The sequence below is a fragment of the Panthera tigris genome, chromosome A1, assembly GCF_018350195.1.
Source record: "Panthera tigris isolate Pti1 chromosome A1, P.tigris_Pti1_mat1.1, whole genome shotgun sequence".
NCBI classification, from domain to species: Eukaryota; Metazoa; Chordata; class Mammalia; order Carnivora; family Felidae; genus Panthera; species Panthera tigris.
In genome coordinates, this window is record NC_056660.1 from 70,638,631 (window position 1) to 70,658,541 (window position 19,911).

General features: G+C 39.1%; 1 protein-coding gene across 4 annotated transcripts in view; it reads left to right on the forward strand.

Moving 5' to 3' along the window:
* The window catches only part of PCCA (propionyl-CoA carboxylase subunit alpha), a 477,968-nt gene that overhangs the window by 145,211 nt on the left and 312,846 nt on the right, over positions 1–19,911 (forward strand). The window contains exon 1 of one of the 4 annotated variants that reach the window (XM_042979711.1): positions 14,845–15,029. The exons of the other annotated variants lie outside the window; for them this stretch is intronic. Coding sequence (XP_042835645.1) covers positions 15,015–15,029 — 15 coding nt within the window. The 5' untranslated portion in view covers positions 14,845–15,014. Of the gene's footprint in view, positions 1–14,844; positions 15,030–19,911 lie in introns of those variants that run through there. 4 annotated transcript variants of the gene reach the window in all.

Sequence of the window (19,911 nt, forward strand, 5' to 3'; positions counted from 1 at the left end):
CACCCAGGTGCCTCCCCACTTCACCATTTTTAAGTGTACAATTCAGTGGCATTAAGTACATTTACAGTGTGCAACTCTCACTACCGTTTTATTTTTCATCATCCAAAACTGAAACCCTGTACTCATCAAACAGTAACTCTCATCAGTTGAGCGTTTGACTTCAACTTGGGTATTGATCTCATGGCTTGTGAGTTTGAACCCACACTGGGCTCTCTGTTGTCAGCACAGAGCCTGCTTCGGATCTTCAGTTCCTCTTTTTCTCTGCCCCTCCCCTGCTCGTTCTCTCTCTCTCTCTCTCTCTCAAAAAACAAAAACAAAACAACAACGAAAACAGTAACTCTCTACTACTCCCACCCCTACCCAGGATAAGGTCTGTTTTACTTTCTGTCTTTATGAATTTGCCTATACTAGGTAACTCTTATGAGTGGACTCATATAACTTTTGACCTTTTATGTGTGGCTTATTTCACTGAGCATAATGTCCTTGAGGTTCATCCATGTTGTAGTGTGTGTCAAAATTTCATTGCTTTCTAAGTCTGATAAGTCCATGGTATGGCTATACCACATTTTTTAAATGTTTATTTGTTTATTTTGAGAGAGAATGCATCAGCATGTGTGGGAGGGGGGCCAAGAGAGAAGGAGAGTGAGAATCCCAATCAGACTCTGAGATGTTAGTGCAGAGCCTGACGTGGGGCTCAATCCCAGGAACTGTGAGGGCATGACCCGAGCTGAAATCAAGAGTCAGGTGCTTAACTGACTGAGCCACCCAGGCGCCTTGGCTGTACACATTTTTATCTGTCATCTATTGATTGTCACTCAACTTGTAAATGAGTAGAAAGTTGAAATCATGCTTTTAATTCTGTTGTATTACCGAAACTTTCAGTAGGTGCTTGCTCACTATTTGATAGGTGAGAAAAGTTGCTGAATTAAAATTTGGAATTCTGGAAATATAGAAAGGGCACTTTGAGAAACCTCCCTGTATTTTTAGGTTGTGATGCTACTTTTAATTTATAGTAACTTTGTGATCTCTTAAAATTGAGTTTCATCTATTTATTTGTATATAATCCCTAAATTTAGAAGGAACTCAGTAGGAAACACTTTTTGTTGTTCCAGTGAAAGTAGTAGATTGAAGATTTTGTCAGATTAAATGAAGTAACATTAATTATCACTGTTACGTATAGTTAATGATTCTTATTGCCTCAATACATTCTAAAATTAAACTTTTAAGTGCATGCTTTCCAACATGGGCAAAGAGGCAGAAATAATGAGATGATTGCTGGGGTTTTGTTTTTGGACTGGACCTTATCTAAAGATACTGTTACAAAGTTCCTGAGACACCATATTGAATGAAGCACAGTGTGTGATAGGCTAATTTACTAGGAGTATTCTGTTCTTGTGTGTGCACACTTCCCAACATATGGCATATTTGTTAACATCCCTGTGTGGGCACATGTGTGTATTTTCTTAGCTTTTTATTCAGTTCTTCACATGCTCATTGGTTGTTGAATATAGGTGTTAAGAGAAATAAGAATCTGTTTGAGGGGTGCCTGGGTGGCTCAGTTGGTTAAGTGTCTGAGCTCAGGTTATGATCTCACAGCTCCTGGGTTTGAATCCTGTGTCCGGCTCTGGGCTGACAGCTTGGAGCCTGGAGCCTGCTTCAGATTCTCAATCTCTCTCTCTCTCTCTCTCTCTCTCTCTCTCTCTCTGCCCCTCCCTATTCATGCTCTGTCTCTCTCAAAAATAAATAAACATTAAAAAAAATTTAAAAAGAAACTATTTGAAAAAATTATGTGTTACATTTGTTAACCATTATATTTTACTTAAAAGGAAATGTTTTGATTAGTAATGATAGCCTTATGAGTGCCGTTGTTGATTAGAATGCTATAATTTCTATAAAATGTATTGAATGTATGAACAGAATTGGTTGTATATTAATATACATAAAATGCCATTTCACTAGGGTAGCATCCATTAGTTCAGTGTCTGATATTATTAATGGTATAAGGGCATACATAATATTGAGAAGGCTAACTTGGTTACACCATTGCTAAAATACAAATTTAAAATGAGTTTTAAAATAGTTGTTGAATCTGGGTAATCAATAACTGGGGATTTATGATACCGTTCTGTCTAATCTTCATTATGTTTGAAACTTTTCATTAAAATCAATAAAAGGAAGTATATTAGGCTCCAAAGAAGTATTTTTTTTTTAATGTTTATTTTTGAGAAAGAGTGAGAGAGCATGTGTGCACACGCCAGCAGGGGAGAGGCACAGAAAGAGGGGTACAGAGGATATGAAGTGGGCTCTGTGCTGATAGCAGAGAGGCTGATGTGGGGCTTGAACACAACAACTGGGAGATCATGACCTCATCCGAAGTTAGACATTCAACCAACTGACTGAGCCACCCAGGTGCCCCCCAAAGAAGTATGTTTTTATATCCCATGTTGTTCTGGTAGGCTGGATTATCATAGAGTAAATAATAGGTTCAGTGTTAGTTGATTGTCTTGGAGAATTTACTAAACTTGGGAGAAATTAAAGCTCTCCTGTACATCCTGTGAGAGGATTTTAGCCTTGTCTTTGAAATGTTATCCTGTCATTAAAATGTATGCCTTTACTCTTTAATACTTGCACTTGATAGTTTCATCACAAGGAGAGAGAGAATGTTTTGTCCTTACCCTTTAGTTTGGTGTCTGTCGTTGATGTTAAAGTCAAGGTATGCTCTCTAAAAACAGCTTTTTCCAGCCCATCTTGACCTCTTGATTACAGCATGGCACCATAAACGGTAAAGAAGTGCCCTTCTCATGTGTGTAAACTGTTCCTTAGACCAGAGGGAAGATGTAAAAGGAAGCTCCCTTCTATGTCAGGTTGGTCACAAAATAAAGAAACAAACAAACAAACAAATAAAATTGTTAAAAGAGCTTAATCTAAGGTGGTAAGGAGGTGCCTATCTTTATTCCAGATATCACATTTAAGTATCTCTTTTTAATGAAAAAAATGAGGCTTGGGGGGCACCTGGATAGCTCAGTCAGTTAAGCATCCGACTTTGGCTCAGGTCATGATCTCATGGTTCTGGAGTTCAAGCCCCGCACTGGGCTCTGTGCTGACAGCTCAGAGCCTGGAGACTGCTTTGGATTCTGAGTCTCCCTCTCTCTCTCTCTCTCTCTCTTTCTCTCTGCCCCTCCCCTGCTTTCACGTTGTGTGTGTCTCTCTCAAAAATAAATAAACCTTTTTTTTTTTGTTTGTTTAATGTTAATTTTGAGAGAGAGAACCGGAGTGGGAAAGGGGCAGAGAGGGAGAGAGACAATCCCAAGCAGGCTCCATGTTGTCAGTTTGTCTGCAGAGCCTGATGCAGAGCTCAATTCTACGAACCCTGAGATCATGACCTGAGCTGAAAGCAGGAGTTGGACGCTTAACCGATTGAGCCATTCAGGTACCCCTGAAGTATTTTTTATGCCTCATAAGCAACTTCTGCTAAGATGATCTTTTACATAGGACTGCATTTCTCAAAGAGTTTTTACCGTGCTTTGTTATTATGATGTGTGTTTAGATTAAAGTAGACATGATTGTCTCAAGGACACATTAATTGCCAAAAGAAATAATCATGTTTTGATTGTGTTTTTGTACTAGAATAAGAATTTGAGAATTCAAGTCTTTAGTTTGTCTTATTATTTTATTAGATCATTACTTACCTGCCCTCACAAGATATCCATTAACACTCGATACAGTTTGGAAAAATGACCTAGTATAATAGGATGAGCACCTTCCACTCTTGGTGTAGGTTTTTGTTTTGTTTTTGGTATAGGGGGGTTTTAGTCACAAGGAACCCACAGGGTAAGCCAAGGGTAAGCATATATGTGGATTACTTTCAGAAGGATGATGCAAATGGAAAACCATAGTTTTATTTTCATAAGAGATTTATCTCCTATCTTGTGGCAAGAGTGGGAAGGTGCCAGATAGTCTTTTAGATAATAGATATAGTCAAGATGAACAGGATAAAAATCTGAGTGTTCATGAGGTTATATTCAAGTACAGAGAGGTAGGTGATTAGAAGTGAATTCACAAAGTCAGATCATTTGAATGCTGTAAAGAGGAAGAAAAAGTGGGTGAGTGGCAGAGTATTGGCTGCCAGCATGTTCTGGGGCACTTGGGGATCCTTGGGACCTTTTCAGAGACTCTGCCAAGTAAAAAATGTTTGAGTAATAGTTTTTCCCCACTCATTTCCTCATGACTCTGCAGTAGAGTTTTCGTGTGGCCACACGATGTATATTGTAACAGATTAAGTCCAGAACAGATAGGATAATCCAGCTGTATTAAGCTTGATGTTAGAAGTCTGTGCAAATGTAAAACATTTACTAACTTATTTGTTATGAAAGTGTTCATTCTAATTGTTAATTCTAAATGGGTTCATTCTTGGAGTGCCTGGGTGACTCGATCAGTTAAGCGTCTGACTTCGGCTCAGGTCAAGGTCTCATGGTCTGTGGGTTTGAGCCCTGCATCGGTCTCTGTGCTGACAGCTCAGAGCCTGGAGCCTGCTTCAGATTCTGTGTCTCCTCTCTCCCTTCTCCTACCCACTCACCTTGTGTCCTCTCTATCAAAAATAAATCAACATTAAAAACAATTTAAAAAATGAATAAACATTAAAAAAAGGGTTAATTCTCTTAAAATTAATATATATTTTATTGTTTATTTTTTGATTTTATTTTTAAGTAATCTCTACAACCAGTGTGGGGCTTGAACTCAAAACCCTTGAGATCAAGAGTCACACAAGTAAATATTTAAAAAATTTGTTAATTTTAGCACTGTAAATATTGATTTAACATGAATAAGCAGAAGCTCTTTGAGGTCAATAGAGTTTTAAAATGAAAGAGGTTCTGAGGTCCCCAAATTGAGAAATGCTGTGCCGTAAGTTAACTGGATGGCCTCTTTAGAGAAGGTGGGACCAAAGAATCTCTCAGAGAGGGTGACCATTAAGCTGAGATGTCATGGGAAAAGAACATTCTAGTCAGAGAGAGCAAGACTTCTCTGACTACTCCTTCCCTCTGCACTCTGGCATTCTTTTCTGGCCTTACAATTAATTATGTGTGAAATCAAGGACCTTTACTTACTCATCTTTGAATTCCTGTTATTTACGACTTTACTTACTAATCATAAATACTTCTTTGCCAATTTTAGTGGAATTGTTTATATATACTTCCAAACATGAGACAAACTTTGGGGAGTGGCCTAATCTCCTTGCTATTCACGCTATGCTCATTTGAAGTACATTTTTATTTTTAAAAGTAATTAACAAACATTTATTAGGATCTATTTCCTATTACTTTCTTTTACATGACAGAATCTTAATATTGGATGTCTGTGACTGTTAGTATAATATGGCTTTGTTTTCCATACATATTTGTTAATGGTAAATTTGTTTTGCAATCTTTATGCTTTGGAGTTAAATTTGAGCCTATGTTTATTAGTGAAATATATAAAGGCTGTGGTTTTTATTGTCATTCCTGCCATTACCATCCTTCATCACACCATTTATAAGCAAAAGCAGTTTTTTTTTAAGTTTATTTATTTTGAGAGAGAGAGAGCGCGCGCATGCGCGCACACGTGGGGGAGGGGCAGAGAGAGAGAGAGAGGATGAACTATGAGATCATGACCTGAGCTGAGACCGAGGTGCTCAACGGAATGAGCCACCCAGGCACCCCAAAAGTAAAAGAAGTTTTTAAAAAATGTTTGTTTATTTGTTTTTCAGAGAGAGCAGGGTAGAAGGGCAGAGAGAGGGAGACAGAGAATCCCAAGCAGTCTCTGCATTGTCAGTGCAGAGCCTGACTCAGGGCTCGAACTCACAAACTGTGAGATCATGATCTGAGCTGAAATCAAGAGTTGGACGCTTAACCAACTGCACCACTCAGGCGCCCCACAAAAGCACTTTTAAAAGTGAGTAGTAACAGAAAGACGAGAAGGAAATAAGGAATCTAGATGAAGAGTATGAGTAATAAGGTTTATTGGACCATGATAACGAATGGATGAGATTTCTACCTTTAGCAGATTAACTTGTTCTGAGTGATAATTGTGTGCCGGACACTATTACACTCGACATTTAGTAACTCCATTTGCTTTTTGCAACAGCCCTACAGGTGGATACTAGGTTTTCAGTACTGTTTATAGATGGAAGAAGTAAAAAGAAGGAGAGTGTCAATAAGTTAGTTGCTCAAGGCCACACAGCTGTTAGTGCCAGGGCGATCAGAACGCAGGCCTATCTACAGCTCCTGTCGTGCTCTGACTCCTACTGGGCCACGCTCCCTCTGACGTGATGGAGAGATTCTACAACATGTTATAGAGCAAAACAAAATAAAGCCTTAAAATGTTTTCAACTTTTTTCCCTCCCCCATCATTATTTTTTTCTTTTTCTGTAAGACTATAATTTTATAGTTTGTTGTAAGCCTCTTGTTATCTTTAGCTGGTAGGACATTTCCAGACCTAAAGGGGCTCCATAAAGAGTGGGAGGGAGACAAAGCATAAGAGACTCTTAAAAACTGAGAACAAACTGAGGGTTGATGGGGGGTGGGAGGGAGGGGAGAGTAGGTGATGGGTATTGAAGAGGGCATCTTTTGGGATGAGCACTGGTGTTGTATGGAAACCAATTTGACAATAAATTTCATATAATAAAAAAAAAATAACACCAAAAAAAAAAAAAGACAAAAAAAAAAGAGTTGCCTGTAGAAGTTGAGGTTTCCCCACTAAAAGCTAGAAGTGGGAAAGAGAAGCAGACGAAACAAGGAGAAGAGCATAGAGAAGAAAGAGAAGAGAGGAAAGCGGTGATGATGGTCTGGAGGGGAGTCTATAGGGTGGTAGCTATCCTTGCAAGTGTGGGGCAGTCACAGCAGCGCCAACAACACGCATGGTGAGGGCTCGCTTTCCAGGTGCCTTGGCCAGTATGGTTTTGGTGAGTGGGGCGAAGGGGCAGCAGTAGCCTTCACAGGATTTGGTAGAGGTGAAAAACAGCAATGGGGATGATTGACTACAGATCTTAAAAGATACTGAGTTAGAAGAGCTGGAAGATAAAACAGTTTTCTCTGAGGTGCCACAAAAGTGACCAGTAATGCAGAAATACATCTCTTTTAGGAAGTAGACAGATGTTTTTATACTTGGAGCAAATTACCTGGATCACCGTACATTTTCTTGAGGATAAAAGACAAAGCTGCCGGACTCCCAACGCATAAGCAGGCGTACTCCTGAGTAAGAGAAGACCTTGCCAATCACCTTCTAGTCAGTGATCAGTTCTTTTGACTGAGGTCTATTCTTTCAAGCCCTGAGGGTTCTAAAAAACTGGGGTTTAACTGCGCACAATATATGGAAAACTTCAGTTTTTTACTCAGAATTCATAAAGAGCAAGTAACCAGATTTTTAATGTGTTGTTTTGTGGTATTTAGTTATTGTGATTAATTTTTTGGTGGTGTGAAGCTTTAAGAATCTGGCAGGCTTGGAGCACCTGCGTGGTTCAGTTGGTTAGGCGTCCGACTTCAGCTCAGGTCATGATCTTGTGGTCCATGAGTTTGAGCCCTGTGTGGGGCTCTGTGTTGACAGCTCAGAGCCTGGAGCCTGCTTCAGGTTCTGTGTCTCCCTCTTTCTGCTCCTCCCTCACTCGTGCTGTCTGTCTCTCTTTCTCACAAAGAAATAAAACATTTAAAAAAAATCTGGCACGTTTTTAAGGTCATCAGAGAACGATAAATTAAAAAAATTTTTTTAAATGTTTTTATTTATTTTTGAGACAGAGACAGAGCATGAGCAGGGGAGGGGCAGAGAGAGAGGGAGACACAGAATCCAAAGCAGGCTCCAGGCTCTGAGCTGTCAGCACAGAGCCTGATGCAGGGCTCGAACTCACGGACTGTGAGAACATGACCTGAGCTGAAGTAGGATGCTTAACTGACTGAGCCACCCAGGCGCCCCGAGAATGATAAAATTATATTCAAACGTGTTAAAAGTACAAGTGCTTACTTATATAATAGTATTCTTTAACAAATGTTACACAGTAAGTCAAAATAGCAAGTTAATATATTAATGGTACCTTCATTCTATTGCCACATTTATTTTGAAATTAAAAATGCTATTTTTAAATTATGAAAACCATAACTTATTTTTTTAAAGCTGTACACCCAGCATGGGGCTTGAACTCATGACCCCAAAATCAAGAGCTGCATACTTTACCAACTGAGCCAGCCAGGAGTCCCTGAAAATCATAATTTATCTCAAAAGTTAGAAAGTAGATATCTGTTCACATTTCATTTTAGGTTTTTCTACTGTAAATTGCAGATTATATTACGGCAAATAGGCTAATATTTTGTGGCCCAACAAATGAGGCCCTGCTCATGTAAAGCAAATATTTTGTTTATCTTGAGATCTAAATCATTAGTTTATATGATAATTGTTTTCTTGACGAGCTTCTCAACTTTTCAGTCTTCCCGAGGCCCTGGTGAGCTTTAGATTGCCAAAGTCCAAATTTGTCGAATGACCAATGAAGAAACCAGTAGTTTACTACATTGTTTTTTATTTCCTTTCTTTTCTTTTTAGACAACCAGAGATCTTATTTTCACTCCTAGGAAATTGTTTGAAGTCATGATGGCTTTTAAACGGGTCTCACAAATCTTAACCGAAGCTGACCACGTTGACAATCCATGTTTTGCACAATATTTTTTGTCGAGGAAGTGTAGAAATTTCGTGTTTGTCTTAGCTTTTCAGGCTCTGAGGTATTACAAGTGGTGACAGGGGCTGCTCTGTTACTGTTTTGCAGCTAGCTCTTTTAATTGATGTTGAATTGTGGCTTTCTGTGCACACAGGGTTAAGTAAAAGGGCTGCAGTCATCCAGTGAGCATTTTCCTTTAATGTGCTCATTAGTGGTGGTAAGTCCACGTTTCAGCACATGTCAGTAATTTACATTTCCTTGCCGAGCGGCTGCCCTTGTTCAAGAGTTGTTCCTAAGCCTGATGAATATATATTGGGAATAAACAGAGTAGAAGAATTGAAAGCCAAATACCCTGCCAGGCCTTTCAGTTGGTTCTGAAGCTTCCAGTGGATCTCTGATTAGCAATGCATGAAGCAGGATGAAAATGCAAAGATGAGGCCTACAAAAGTGGTCCCAGGTAGGCCATCCCCTTAAATCCCCTTTTTGTGACCACCTTTCCATTTCATCTTCCCCAGATTCTTCTTTCAAGGCAGGCTTTCTGTTAAAGTGAAAATACTCTGTTAGACCTAGGAAGTGAACAAAAGAGGATCAACCTGGTTCCTTTACTCCTTCTAACTATTAAGCCAAGTTTGATTGTTAGGCAATGAGTCCACAGAAGCAAAGGGCTTGATCGGCTTTGCTGCTCCTAGGGACCCCATTATTGTGATTGGGATCTCTGTGGTGATTCCTTCTGGGATTCATTTTTCCCTCTTTGCCTGATTGGTACCAGCTTGTTCTGGCTTTTGATAGCTTGCATAGATCATTAAAAGGTAATCTGTGGAAACTGTGGTCAGTGTTTCTGGACATAGGGACAGGACTCACGTTAATGTTGTCTTTGAAACTGGGGTGTTGGGGAAAATCCAGAAGTTTTCTTTTTGTAGAAAAATTTCATAGATTATAATAAGCATTTTTAGAACTCAGAGTTTTATTCCAAGTTACTTTGTGCATAGATGGAATAGCATTAGGAAACACCAGCCTAGCTATCTTTAGAAGATTAAAAATGTCCTAATTCTTTTTACATTTTAAGTTTACTTTCGTGTATTTGGAAATTTGCATTGCAAGAATGTAGGTATTAATATTTCCTGTTGTGTGTGTGTGTGTTTAATCTCTGGCATCTGTTTATTTTTGTGCTGCTTTCCAAAACATTGAGTTTAAGAAGTTTTGTTCATACTTCATGGTTAGAACCAAAAGTGAATGAATTTGTGACTGATTATAGTATTAAAGGACATTGAAAAACCTGAGAACTCAAGTCAGATTATTATTATTATTTTATGGTAAATTTCAGTTGGATGTGATTTAGCTTTTGGATCATTTAAGCATGAAGGTAGGTTAAATACGGTTTATTAAGTCTTTTAGCTTTTTTTTTATTAGCTAGAATCTTAGTAGAGGGGCAATATATTTTGGAATTTTTTTATAGGTAAGAAGGTAAAGATAAGAATCTTGAATATTTAGTAATGTTCTGATCAGCATGTGCAGCCTTTGCAAAAATGTAACAATAAATTTACCTTCTAGATGACTACTTGAAACTATTCTTTCTGGATGCTTGCCAGATAAAGCCCCATGGGATTAAGTTCTGGAAAATCACTTGCAAATTTGTGGGGGATATCAGTGACTTTGAATATTTAACTGTCTAAACTGTCATCTACATGCATTCTGTCTCTGAATTGGGTAAAAAAATTAGAAGTTTGTCAGCCAGTTAGAATTAAAGGTGACATCTGCTTTTAATTGGTGTTTTATTTTCTTCCAAGTCAGTAAAAATTCAGTAAGACATGAATTATCAAATTTTGCAATGCTAAGCAACTTGTCAAGTGACAGTAAGCACTACCTTGAGCACTTGTACAGATGGGAAGTGTTAAAATGTTGATTAATCGGCCCAGTTCTGATTATGGTTTTAGAAGGTGAAAGCTTGTACAACCATTGCCAGCTTTCTAGTGTCAGAATAGTATTCATTTGTTAATTTTGTAGGCTTTTTTCAATTATTGGCAAACTGCCTCTTCTGTAATGAGTGCATAAATAGTTTTAGAGATACTTTGTTAGTAGATTTAGGGTCAGATAAGGAAATGTAGAATTCTTTGGTTTCTCAAGTCTATTATTTATTTAGTAAACACCTTAGTTCAACTGTTTTTTTTAGTAGAAAACAATTGAAAAAATCTAAAAGCGAGCTTAAGATGGTGTTCTTTTGTTCACACCTGTGATGTGTTGAGAAGGGTGTATCTGTTTGAAACCTTGCCTTGCTCCCCTGTTGAAAAAGAAAATTAGTTATTTCTGTTTTTACTATTTCCAAATGATATTAAGGTATATAACGTAAAGATAAATCCATTCCTTCAAGGTGAGCATGTAAAAATAGCTCAAGACTTCAGACATTCTCAGAGCTAAAAAAGACCAAAGAAAATATTCCCATCATGCTGATTACATTTTAATTTTCTTGTTGAGCATAGTACTAAGTGGTCTCCTTATATAAAGTGTGTCTTTAAAAATTTCACTGTTGAAGGAGATTTCTCCCCCCAACGTATTGTTAAATGGAGAGATTCTCTTCCCTTTTGAATAGATTTATATGTTAGAGGTAGAATTCGGTCTTAAAAGTGATTAGGACTTGAAGTAACATTTCTTAGATTAGTTTCTTAATATTACCAGACTTCAGTTGAATTCAGGTCTTCTATTTTGTTGTCTACTTCTGAATATCTGATAAATGTTTTATGTAGTACTATATTTTCCTATCAGGAAACCATCAGGTTATTTAATTTGATTCATAACATTTGTCCTGTTCAGTTACTTGGATCTTGGGTAGATTTTATTTCAACCTAAAAAGTAGACAAGATGCTTACGTAAATTTACTTAATAGTTTTACATATAGTTGATAAGTAACATCTTAAACCCACGAGCCAAGTTCAGCAGTTCTCACATGGTTTTAGAAAATAGTTGAAAAATAGGAAACATAGATTTTCTAGCTTAACTCTGCAAAACATTTTGATGCCTGATAACTTCAGGATTCATTGCCTCTGTACATTTTTCAAGTTATTTGCCTCTCAATGCGTAAGGCTTTAATTTACCACCTACTGACAACCACCAAATGGGTTTTTCAGAACTTTTCAAGTGGACTGCTAGAGTTGTGCTTCGGCCCTGGTTTTGATTGCTGGCACAGAATCTCCTAAGATGCTCCAAACCTAGCAGGACAGGAGGCTCTGGCAACATCTACTGGGAAAATGTTTTTACATATTTTTCCAGATACAGAATTACTGTTTTCTACAAGATTTTTGCTTCTTTGAATCCCGTTTTAATGCCTGTTTATTTTAAGAAACAACTTAGACACAAGATAAAACAGCATTTTTTTTTTCAGTTTGTTAATTTTTGTTTGTTTTTTTACCTTGATTTTTACAGAATAAAGTTAAATACGTGTACTTTGAAGTAATAATTCTTCTGTAAATAACTGATTTATGAAGTATAATTGATAAGTTGATAAAAACTGCTGTTGAATAATAGCTCATGTGCATTCTCTTAGAGATGCTCAAAGGGACTTTCATGTTCCTCCTTCTATGCTTGCTGTGTTTCTAAGGCATAAGAGAAACGTTGATAACTGTATTTTACTGAAAAGAAGGCTAAAACCTGAAGCTGGTATTTGAATTGGGTCAATAATTTACTTTTTTGGCCCTAAATGCTCTCATGATCTTTTAGGAAACTGAGATCATGGTAGGCTTGGCTGGTTAATCATTTCTGTGTTTTCAGCTCAGTTTGGTCTCACTAATACTTTTTTTTTTTTTTGAATTGTTGATTCTCTTTGCCTGTAGCATGTGGTTCCTGTTGTTTAAATTACCAAGCTTTCTTTATCATGTGATCCTGTCACTCTATTGATAATTGATTGGATCAGGGATTAGTGTCTGACCCAAAGGTAGTCATGTATAGAAGGGTCATAGCTTAGGGTGTGTGTGGGGTGAGGTGGGAAAGGGGTGAGTGTGGATGTGGATATGTGTGTGGTGGGGTGCAGAGAAGGTTGTGACATTTGAACTGAAATAGCTGAAAGATGAGAAGGAGTGGGCAGCGAGGGAAGCTCCACAGTAAGCCCTCTCCGGGCAGAGGGACTGGCAGGTGTAAATGTATTGAGGCAGGAATGAGATGAGCCTGCTGATGGAGAGAAAGAAGCTGGTGTGGTCAGAGAATAGTGCATGAGGAGGCACATGGTACAGTTTGGAAAGGTAGGCTCAGGGCAGATCAGTTGGACCTTTGTAATAAGCTGGGATTTTCATCTACATGGCACTGGGAAGCCACTAGGGGAATTAAAGCATGTGGTGACATAATGTGATGTACTTGTTTATTACTACAAGAAGAATGCACATCAGAATGAAGAATATGATGATATGAGTAGAAAGATTTAAGCTACATACTCCTTTAGAAGTAGGTAAAGTCTCATACCTGCCCACCTGCAGATGCCCTCCTTAATTCCGTCCTGTTCTCAGGACATACCTCTCTGTGAAAACAAAGCTGTCTTCTAATTTATACTTGTCAGTAAGTCCCAGCCTTACCTTCAAATGTTCATCTAATACCAAGAATCATTCCTCTTCCCATAATGGTTTATTTCCCCAAGACTGGATTATTTGGTCTTGACGCTCCAGTAAGAGAGCCCATAGGAACCTTTGGTCTTCAATCCCAAGAGCAGTTAAGAGGTAGGTGTGGATATAAAGGGAATACATGGCAGTCTAGGTCAAGGTGGCCACTTGAAGTTCTGTCTCCTTTGATAAATTCCCACCAGTGTTAATTACTGATATGCTTCTTTGACTTTTTGTCTGGCTAGCAGGTGATGGTTATACCACACATGCATGCTTAAATGACTGCTTGTATATGGCAGGTATGCACCTGCACACGTGTACACTCACGTTGTAGTGGACCATTTGCTGGTACAACATCCCTTATACTGTGGGTGAGTTATTTAAACCAGTTATGATCCCATTGTCTTCCCTGACAATTATTGATATAGGGATAGATCAATGAAGGCTTAAGCCAGTCTGGGTCAACGAAACATGATGAGAAGCTTTTCTGAGATTCCCAGGAGAGAATCTCTCTAGTGCTTAGGAGAGCATTGGTGTTAAAGCTTTTTGCCCCTCCCCTTTTCTCCTCCCACACCTTTTGTGAGTGAGAGGGCTTGGTGCTGCTCGCGGCCATATTGCAACTATGAGGATCTCCAGCTTAAGGACACAGTTGACTTACACAATGGTACAGATCCAAGAGAATGGCAGAGAGATCCAGAATTGTGTGATGTGCTTTTAGAAAAATTTGTGTGTAAAAGTGTTGATGGAGTGTGTATTATTTTAAGACTATTTTTGCATTGGATTTGGGGACTGATTTTTGCATTGGATTTGGGGACTGATAAAACACTCATTTATTAATATTTAATGAAAATTATAGAAACCCAGAGGTTAAAGCATTAATCCTCACTTATTTGGGAACCTGTCTCAGGGCTGTGAGTTGCTTTAATGTTGTTGCCAGAACTATCTGCATATCATATGTGTGTGTGTTAAGGGATCCAAGAGGTAGAAGATAGGTAGGCTTGAGAAAAGTATTAGAAGCAGATTAGCAAGGTGTTAGCTCTTCTTTGTGGTTTTGCTTCTTCAAAATCTTTCTGCTTGCCTGTTTACTTTCACCTGCTGCTTCTCTGCTCTCGTGGCCCTGGTGGAACAGGCAAATTCATAGCCCCTGAGCTTATGTATTTTAGGGCTGGCATCCTGAAAAGAAGAGAGCTCCTTTTTTCTTTCTGTCCTCATTCCTAGGAAAGGGACTATGATAGATGTAGTTTGGGTTAGCTGCTTTTTGCTCTAATCATCTCTGTTCAGGGGGCAAGATCACATCATTCAAAAGGGCTGCAGTTGAGGGGTCTTTGGCTGTGGTTGGGAAAAGGGACAGTTCAGGAAAGTTGTGAGCTGGCTAACTCTGCCACAAAATGTCTGTTACACCCTCTTATCATAGGGCAGTGTGATCATTGCAGCAGAGTATATGTGGTGTAGGTATTGCATGAAAGTAGTGGTTAATTCTGGTAGGTTTGGGATTGAGTGTAGTTGGGAGAGAAAATTGTCACACTTTATGTAAGAGGTAGGTGTGTGTGTGTTTGTGTGTTTGAAATGATTACTTAAGAGATTTTGTATTTGTGTAGTCAATTCCCTAGGAATTGATACCTATTCTAAAAGCTCTGTGCCCTTATAAAGCTGTGTTTCATCATTGTAGCTTTTTCAGAGTTATGAAGTACACATGGAGAAAAAAATCATGGACTTTTTGAGCCAGGAGAAATTTAGAGCTTAACTAATTTGATTCCTTGATGGGGCAGATGCTGGTGAGTACAAAATTGAAGAAGGGGCGCCTGGGTGGCTCAGTTGGTTAAACGTCCGACTTCAGCTCAGGTCACCATCTCGCGGTCCGTGAGTTCGAGCCCCGCGTCGGGCTCTGGGCTGACGGCTCAGAGCCTGGAGCCTGCTTCCGATTCTGTGTCTCCCTCTCTCTCTGCCCCTCCCCTGTTCATGCTCTGTCTCTCTCTGTCTCAAAAAATAAATAAAACGTTAAAAAAAAAATTAAAAAAAAAAAAAGTTGAAAAAGGTTCACTGCCCTGAAGAGGTTGATTGGGGAGAGATGCAGCGGGGAGGAGAGTGTGGTAGATGGCCTCTCGGGAAAGTCAGATGATGCGATTACTTTTGATCGGGAATAGTGTCGTGGAAAGTCCCATGAAGAAGGTGGCTTTTGGATGAGGCCTCGGAGACAGGCAGTATTTAGATAAGATGGTAGAGGAGAAGCACAGACCTACAAAAGGGGGAAGGATGTTTCAGAAAGGGGGCTGGTTTTCCTGGCTCTCTCTCCGAAATAAGCTTGGAATCTGACCACTTCTCAGCACTCCCCACGCTGCCGTCTAGTCTGGTCACCAGGGCCTCTCCTCTGCATCGTTGCTTTGGCTTCCTTCTTGCTCTCCAGGTTTCCATCCTTACCTCCCTCAAGAGTATTCACAAAACCCAGTCAGAGTGATCTGTCAACATGTAAGTCAGATATCAAAGCATTTCTTGGCTAAAAACCAAGCCATGAAATACCTTTAATAGCTTCCAGTTTCATTCAGAATCAGAGCCAAAGACCTTTAAGACTCCCCCTGACCTCCCTGCACTGTTCTGACCTAATTATTTTACTCTTTCTTGCTTCCTTTGTTTTAGTTCTTCTTTGAGCTAACATATGCTTACAACCTCAGGGCATTTTCACTTGCTAGTGTCTTTGCTTGGAACACTGTCCCTCCAGATAGATCTTTTTTTTTTTTTCTTTTTTAAGTTTTTATTTATATATTTTGAGAGAGAGAGAGAGAGAGAGAGAGAGAGAGAGAGTGAGCGAGCAAGTTTGGGAGGGGCAGAGAGAGAGGGAGAGAGAGAGAATTCCAAGCAGACTCTGCACTGTCAGCACAGAACCTGAGGCAGGGCTCGAATTACAAACCTCGAGATCGTGACCTGAGATGAAATCAAGATGTGGATGCATAACCGACTGAGCCACCCAGACACCCCCAAATAGATCTTCTTTAGGCCATTATCTAAAGTCATCTTCTCAAAGATGCCTACCCTAACTTTACTATTAAAATTGTAGGTTACCATTCCCCACCTCACACTCTTAATTCCCGTTTCCCAATTTATTTTTCTCCAAAATATGTATTGGTGCCTGATAGATACTTAGTAACCTACACAACCACAGGAGTTTTGTTTTGATCATTACTATTCCCTCATGTACCTAGAACTGTATCTGGCTCATATATATTTGTTTGATGAGTAAGAGGTGGATTGTCTACCTTTGGGCCATTCATGGAAGAGATTTGATGCCCTAAATTCCCTCGTAAGTAGATAGATGTTTATAAATGCAGAAAACACATGTAAGGCATCTCTGCAGGATGATTCAGCTGGCGCTCATAATTATAGTGACTGGACTTTTAAACCTTTTGTCATATAAGCTTGTGTTTGGTAAACTTCATCTGTAAAGGACTGATAAATGTTTTAGACTTTGCAGGCCATACTGTCACAGCTGATCAACTCGGTTGTCACCACACAACTCTGTAGTTGCAGTGTGAAAGTGGCCCTAGACCACAGGAAATGCATGGGTATGGTTGTATTCTAATAAAACTTTATTTATGGACACTACAATTAGAGTTTTATAGAATTTAACATGTCATGAAGTTTTTTGTCTCCAGTTATTTAAAAATTTCCCTTTTTAGTTGGACAGAAATGGACTACTCTGTGGTCTGTTTGAAACAGATGTATATCTCTGCAAATATATTTAGTCTATTATATATTTCACTCTCGTGCTGGTAAGCGCTTATGTAGTTGTGGCCATTGGAAAGAGACTCTGGGCAGATCAAAAAGTATATGGTACAGTTATTTCTACTAAATGGATGCGGAGTGTAGAATAATAGGGAAAATAAAAAAGTAAGGATAATATAGAAGTAATCTTAGAATGTGTTGTTTAATTTGAATGTGTAGGGCCTAGTAATCATTTTCAGTAACATTCGATTTACATTCTCATCAGCTGAGAATGTGAACAATGAATTCAGAAATGCTGTGGAGGAATTATTTTCAGAACTAAAAATCTTCTGTGTATTGAGAATTAATTGCATTGATAAAATATATGTAAAATATAGTAGCTTATATAAATATTAATGTTAGATTTATAACATGTCTGGTCTTCCCAAAAGATTTGAATTATGCTCTCGAAGAGGCCAGGGATTTATGCGCCCAGCCCCAAATAGAGTTGTGCAGGATCTGGCTGCCTGATAGATGTGGAATTCGGACATCAGAAGCACCACTCTGTGGGTGCTTAATACATTCATACTGGTTGATTGTTAATGTTTATTTATTTAAAAAAAAATTTTTTTTTAACGTTTTATTTATTTTTGAGACAGGGAGAGACAGAGCATGAACGGGGGAGGGTCAGAGAGAGAGGGAGACACAGAATCTGAAACAGGATCCAGGTTCTGAGCAGTCAGCACAGAGCCCGATGCGGGGCTCGAACTCACGGACAGTGAGATCGTGACCTGAGCCCAAGTCAGACGCTTAACCGACTGAGCCACCCAGGCGCCCCTGATTGTTAATGTTTAAATGTATGGATTAAGTATTTTCTGTGATGAAAAAATTGGAGAAAGTAGGTAAGCATGTCTGGAGGAACCAGAATTATGTCTTAGCACATTGCGGCTAATGTGGAGAAAAGGAATTCTTGGAAATAAAAGTCAAATGGTATGTGTGATAGAAATGAAGTTTTGGGGAAGATACAGGGATTAATGCTAATTTTAGTCTGTTTGTTTTCATGAAGCTGACCACAAGGTGGGGGTATATTTTGTGTAGTCTCTGGATGACCTGTGACATCATCCCAAGTTGTTACAATAGAAGACTTAACATTATTTTAAATAACTTCTTTCTATTTTATTTAGAAATTTACAGATGGGTCAGTTTGAAACAATTATTTTGAAGATATATCTTGAATATTTAGTAGTGTGATCAATGATTATAATTTTTCCTCCCAATAGTGTAAGTTCTTATTTTAAGCCCTTAAAGTTACACCTGTCCAACCTAAGGTAATTTCTGTGCTGTTTTCTCATTTAAAAAAAAAAGCCTCCAAATCAATTTACACATGGTCAATTTGAAAATTCTTTAATTTCTTATGGATTGGATAGTCCTATTGGAAAAGGACTGAATTTCTTGAGGGCTCTATTAAAGGTAACCTAAAGAAGACAGAAGACTGTATTTAAATTTTTTTTGTTTTTTAACGTTTATTATTGAGAGACAGAGAGCATGAGCAGGGGAGGGGCAGAGGGAGAGGGAGACACAGAATCTGAAGCAGGCTCCAGGCTCTGAGCTGTCAGCACAGAGCCGGACGCGGGGCTCGAACTCACGGACCGCGAGATCATGACCTGAGCCGAAGTCGGCCGCTCAACCGACTGAGCCACCCAGGCGCCCCACATAGTATTATTATTAAAAAAATTTTTTTTAATGTTTGTTTATATTTGGAGAGAGGAGAGAGACCCAAGAGTGCAAGCAGCAGAGGGGCAGAGAGAGAGGGAGACAGGATCCAAAACCGGCTCCAGGCTCTGAGCTGTCAGCACAAAGCCTGACGCAGGGCTTGAACTCCTGAACTGCAAGGTCATAACCTGAGCCAAAGTCGAACGCTTCACCAACTGAGCCACCCAAGCACCCATAATTACATAGCATTATTAAACCAGAGTTGAAGTCTTTGGTCAAGTAGAGTAACTCCAGTGTCAAAATTGAGCTGCTAAAACAGAATAACTTCCTAAACCATATTGCTTTATAGCATGAACAGTAGTACTCCAAAAACACTTTTTCTGTTTTGGAAGTGAAATATTGAAGGTAATAATAACTGTTTAAAATCTGTCAGAAGTATTTCACAGTACATGACAGTAAAGATTATATAGGTAATGTGAGGTTTCAAATGCAGAATAGTTTATCACAAGAAATTATATGATTGGTTTGGTATCTGATTTACTGAAGACATTTCCAGGCCCAGGTAAGAATATCCCCCCTGGAGTCTCCCCCTGGTTGTCCTACTAACAAGCCACTAATGAGCAGAATGAATCTCACTGTCCTTGTAACCAAACCTGCTTTTTGGTTCCGCATTTCAGTTGAGTTTTATGGCCTGAAAAGCCTTATAGTCATCTTTGGCTCTTCCCCTCCCTTACCCTTCTTAATGTGCTCATTCCCCCTAAATCTGTGGCCAGGCCTCCTGTTAGTATCACTGCAGCTTTTCTGACCTCTTTCCTCCTGCTAGATGCCACTGCTGTTCCAGTACCTCCTCACTTCCTCCTTTTCATCTGGGCCACTGATCTCTTCACCTCAGTCTTTCCTCCTTGGAGCCATCTCAATACCGCTGCCGTGCTCATGTTCCTGAAGTGTTTCAGAACTCTCTAGTGGCTCACCGTTGTCTGGAAGGCTGTGTTCCTCAAGCAGTAGTTCGCGATTCTTTTCTTTTAGTCAGTTTTCCAGCACCGTTTGTGCTTCCCTTCTCTGGCATTTCCGTTACCAAAGGCTACCTTACTGCTGTATTGTGACAGTCATTTCAAAGAAATTTTGTCTGTGTAACATCTTTTCCTCCTTGAGAATAGTGTCTTGCTCTTTTTTTGGAAGATTGCTTGCCTCTACTTGAGTCACATGTTGGGAGGGCAAGCAAGTATTCAAGCAAGCAGTGTTTTTGGC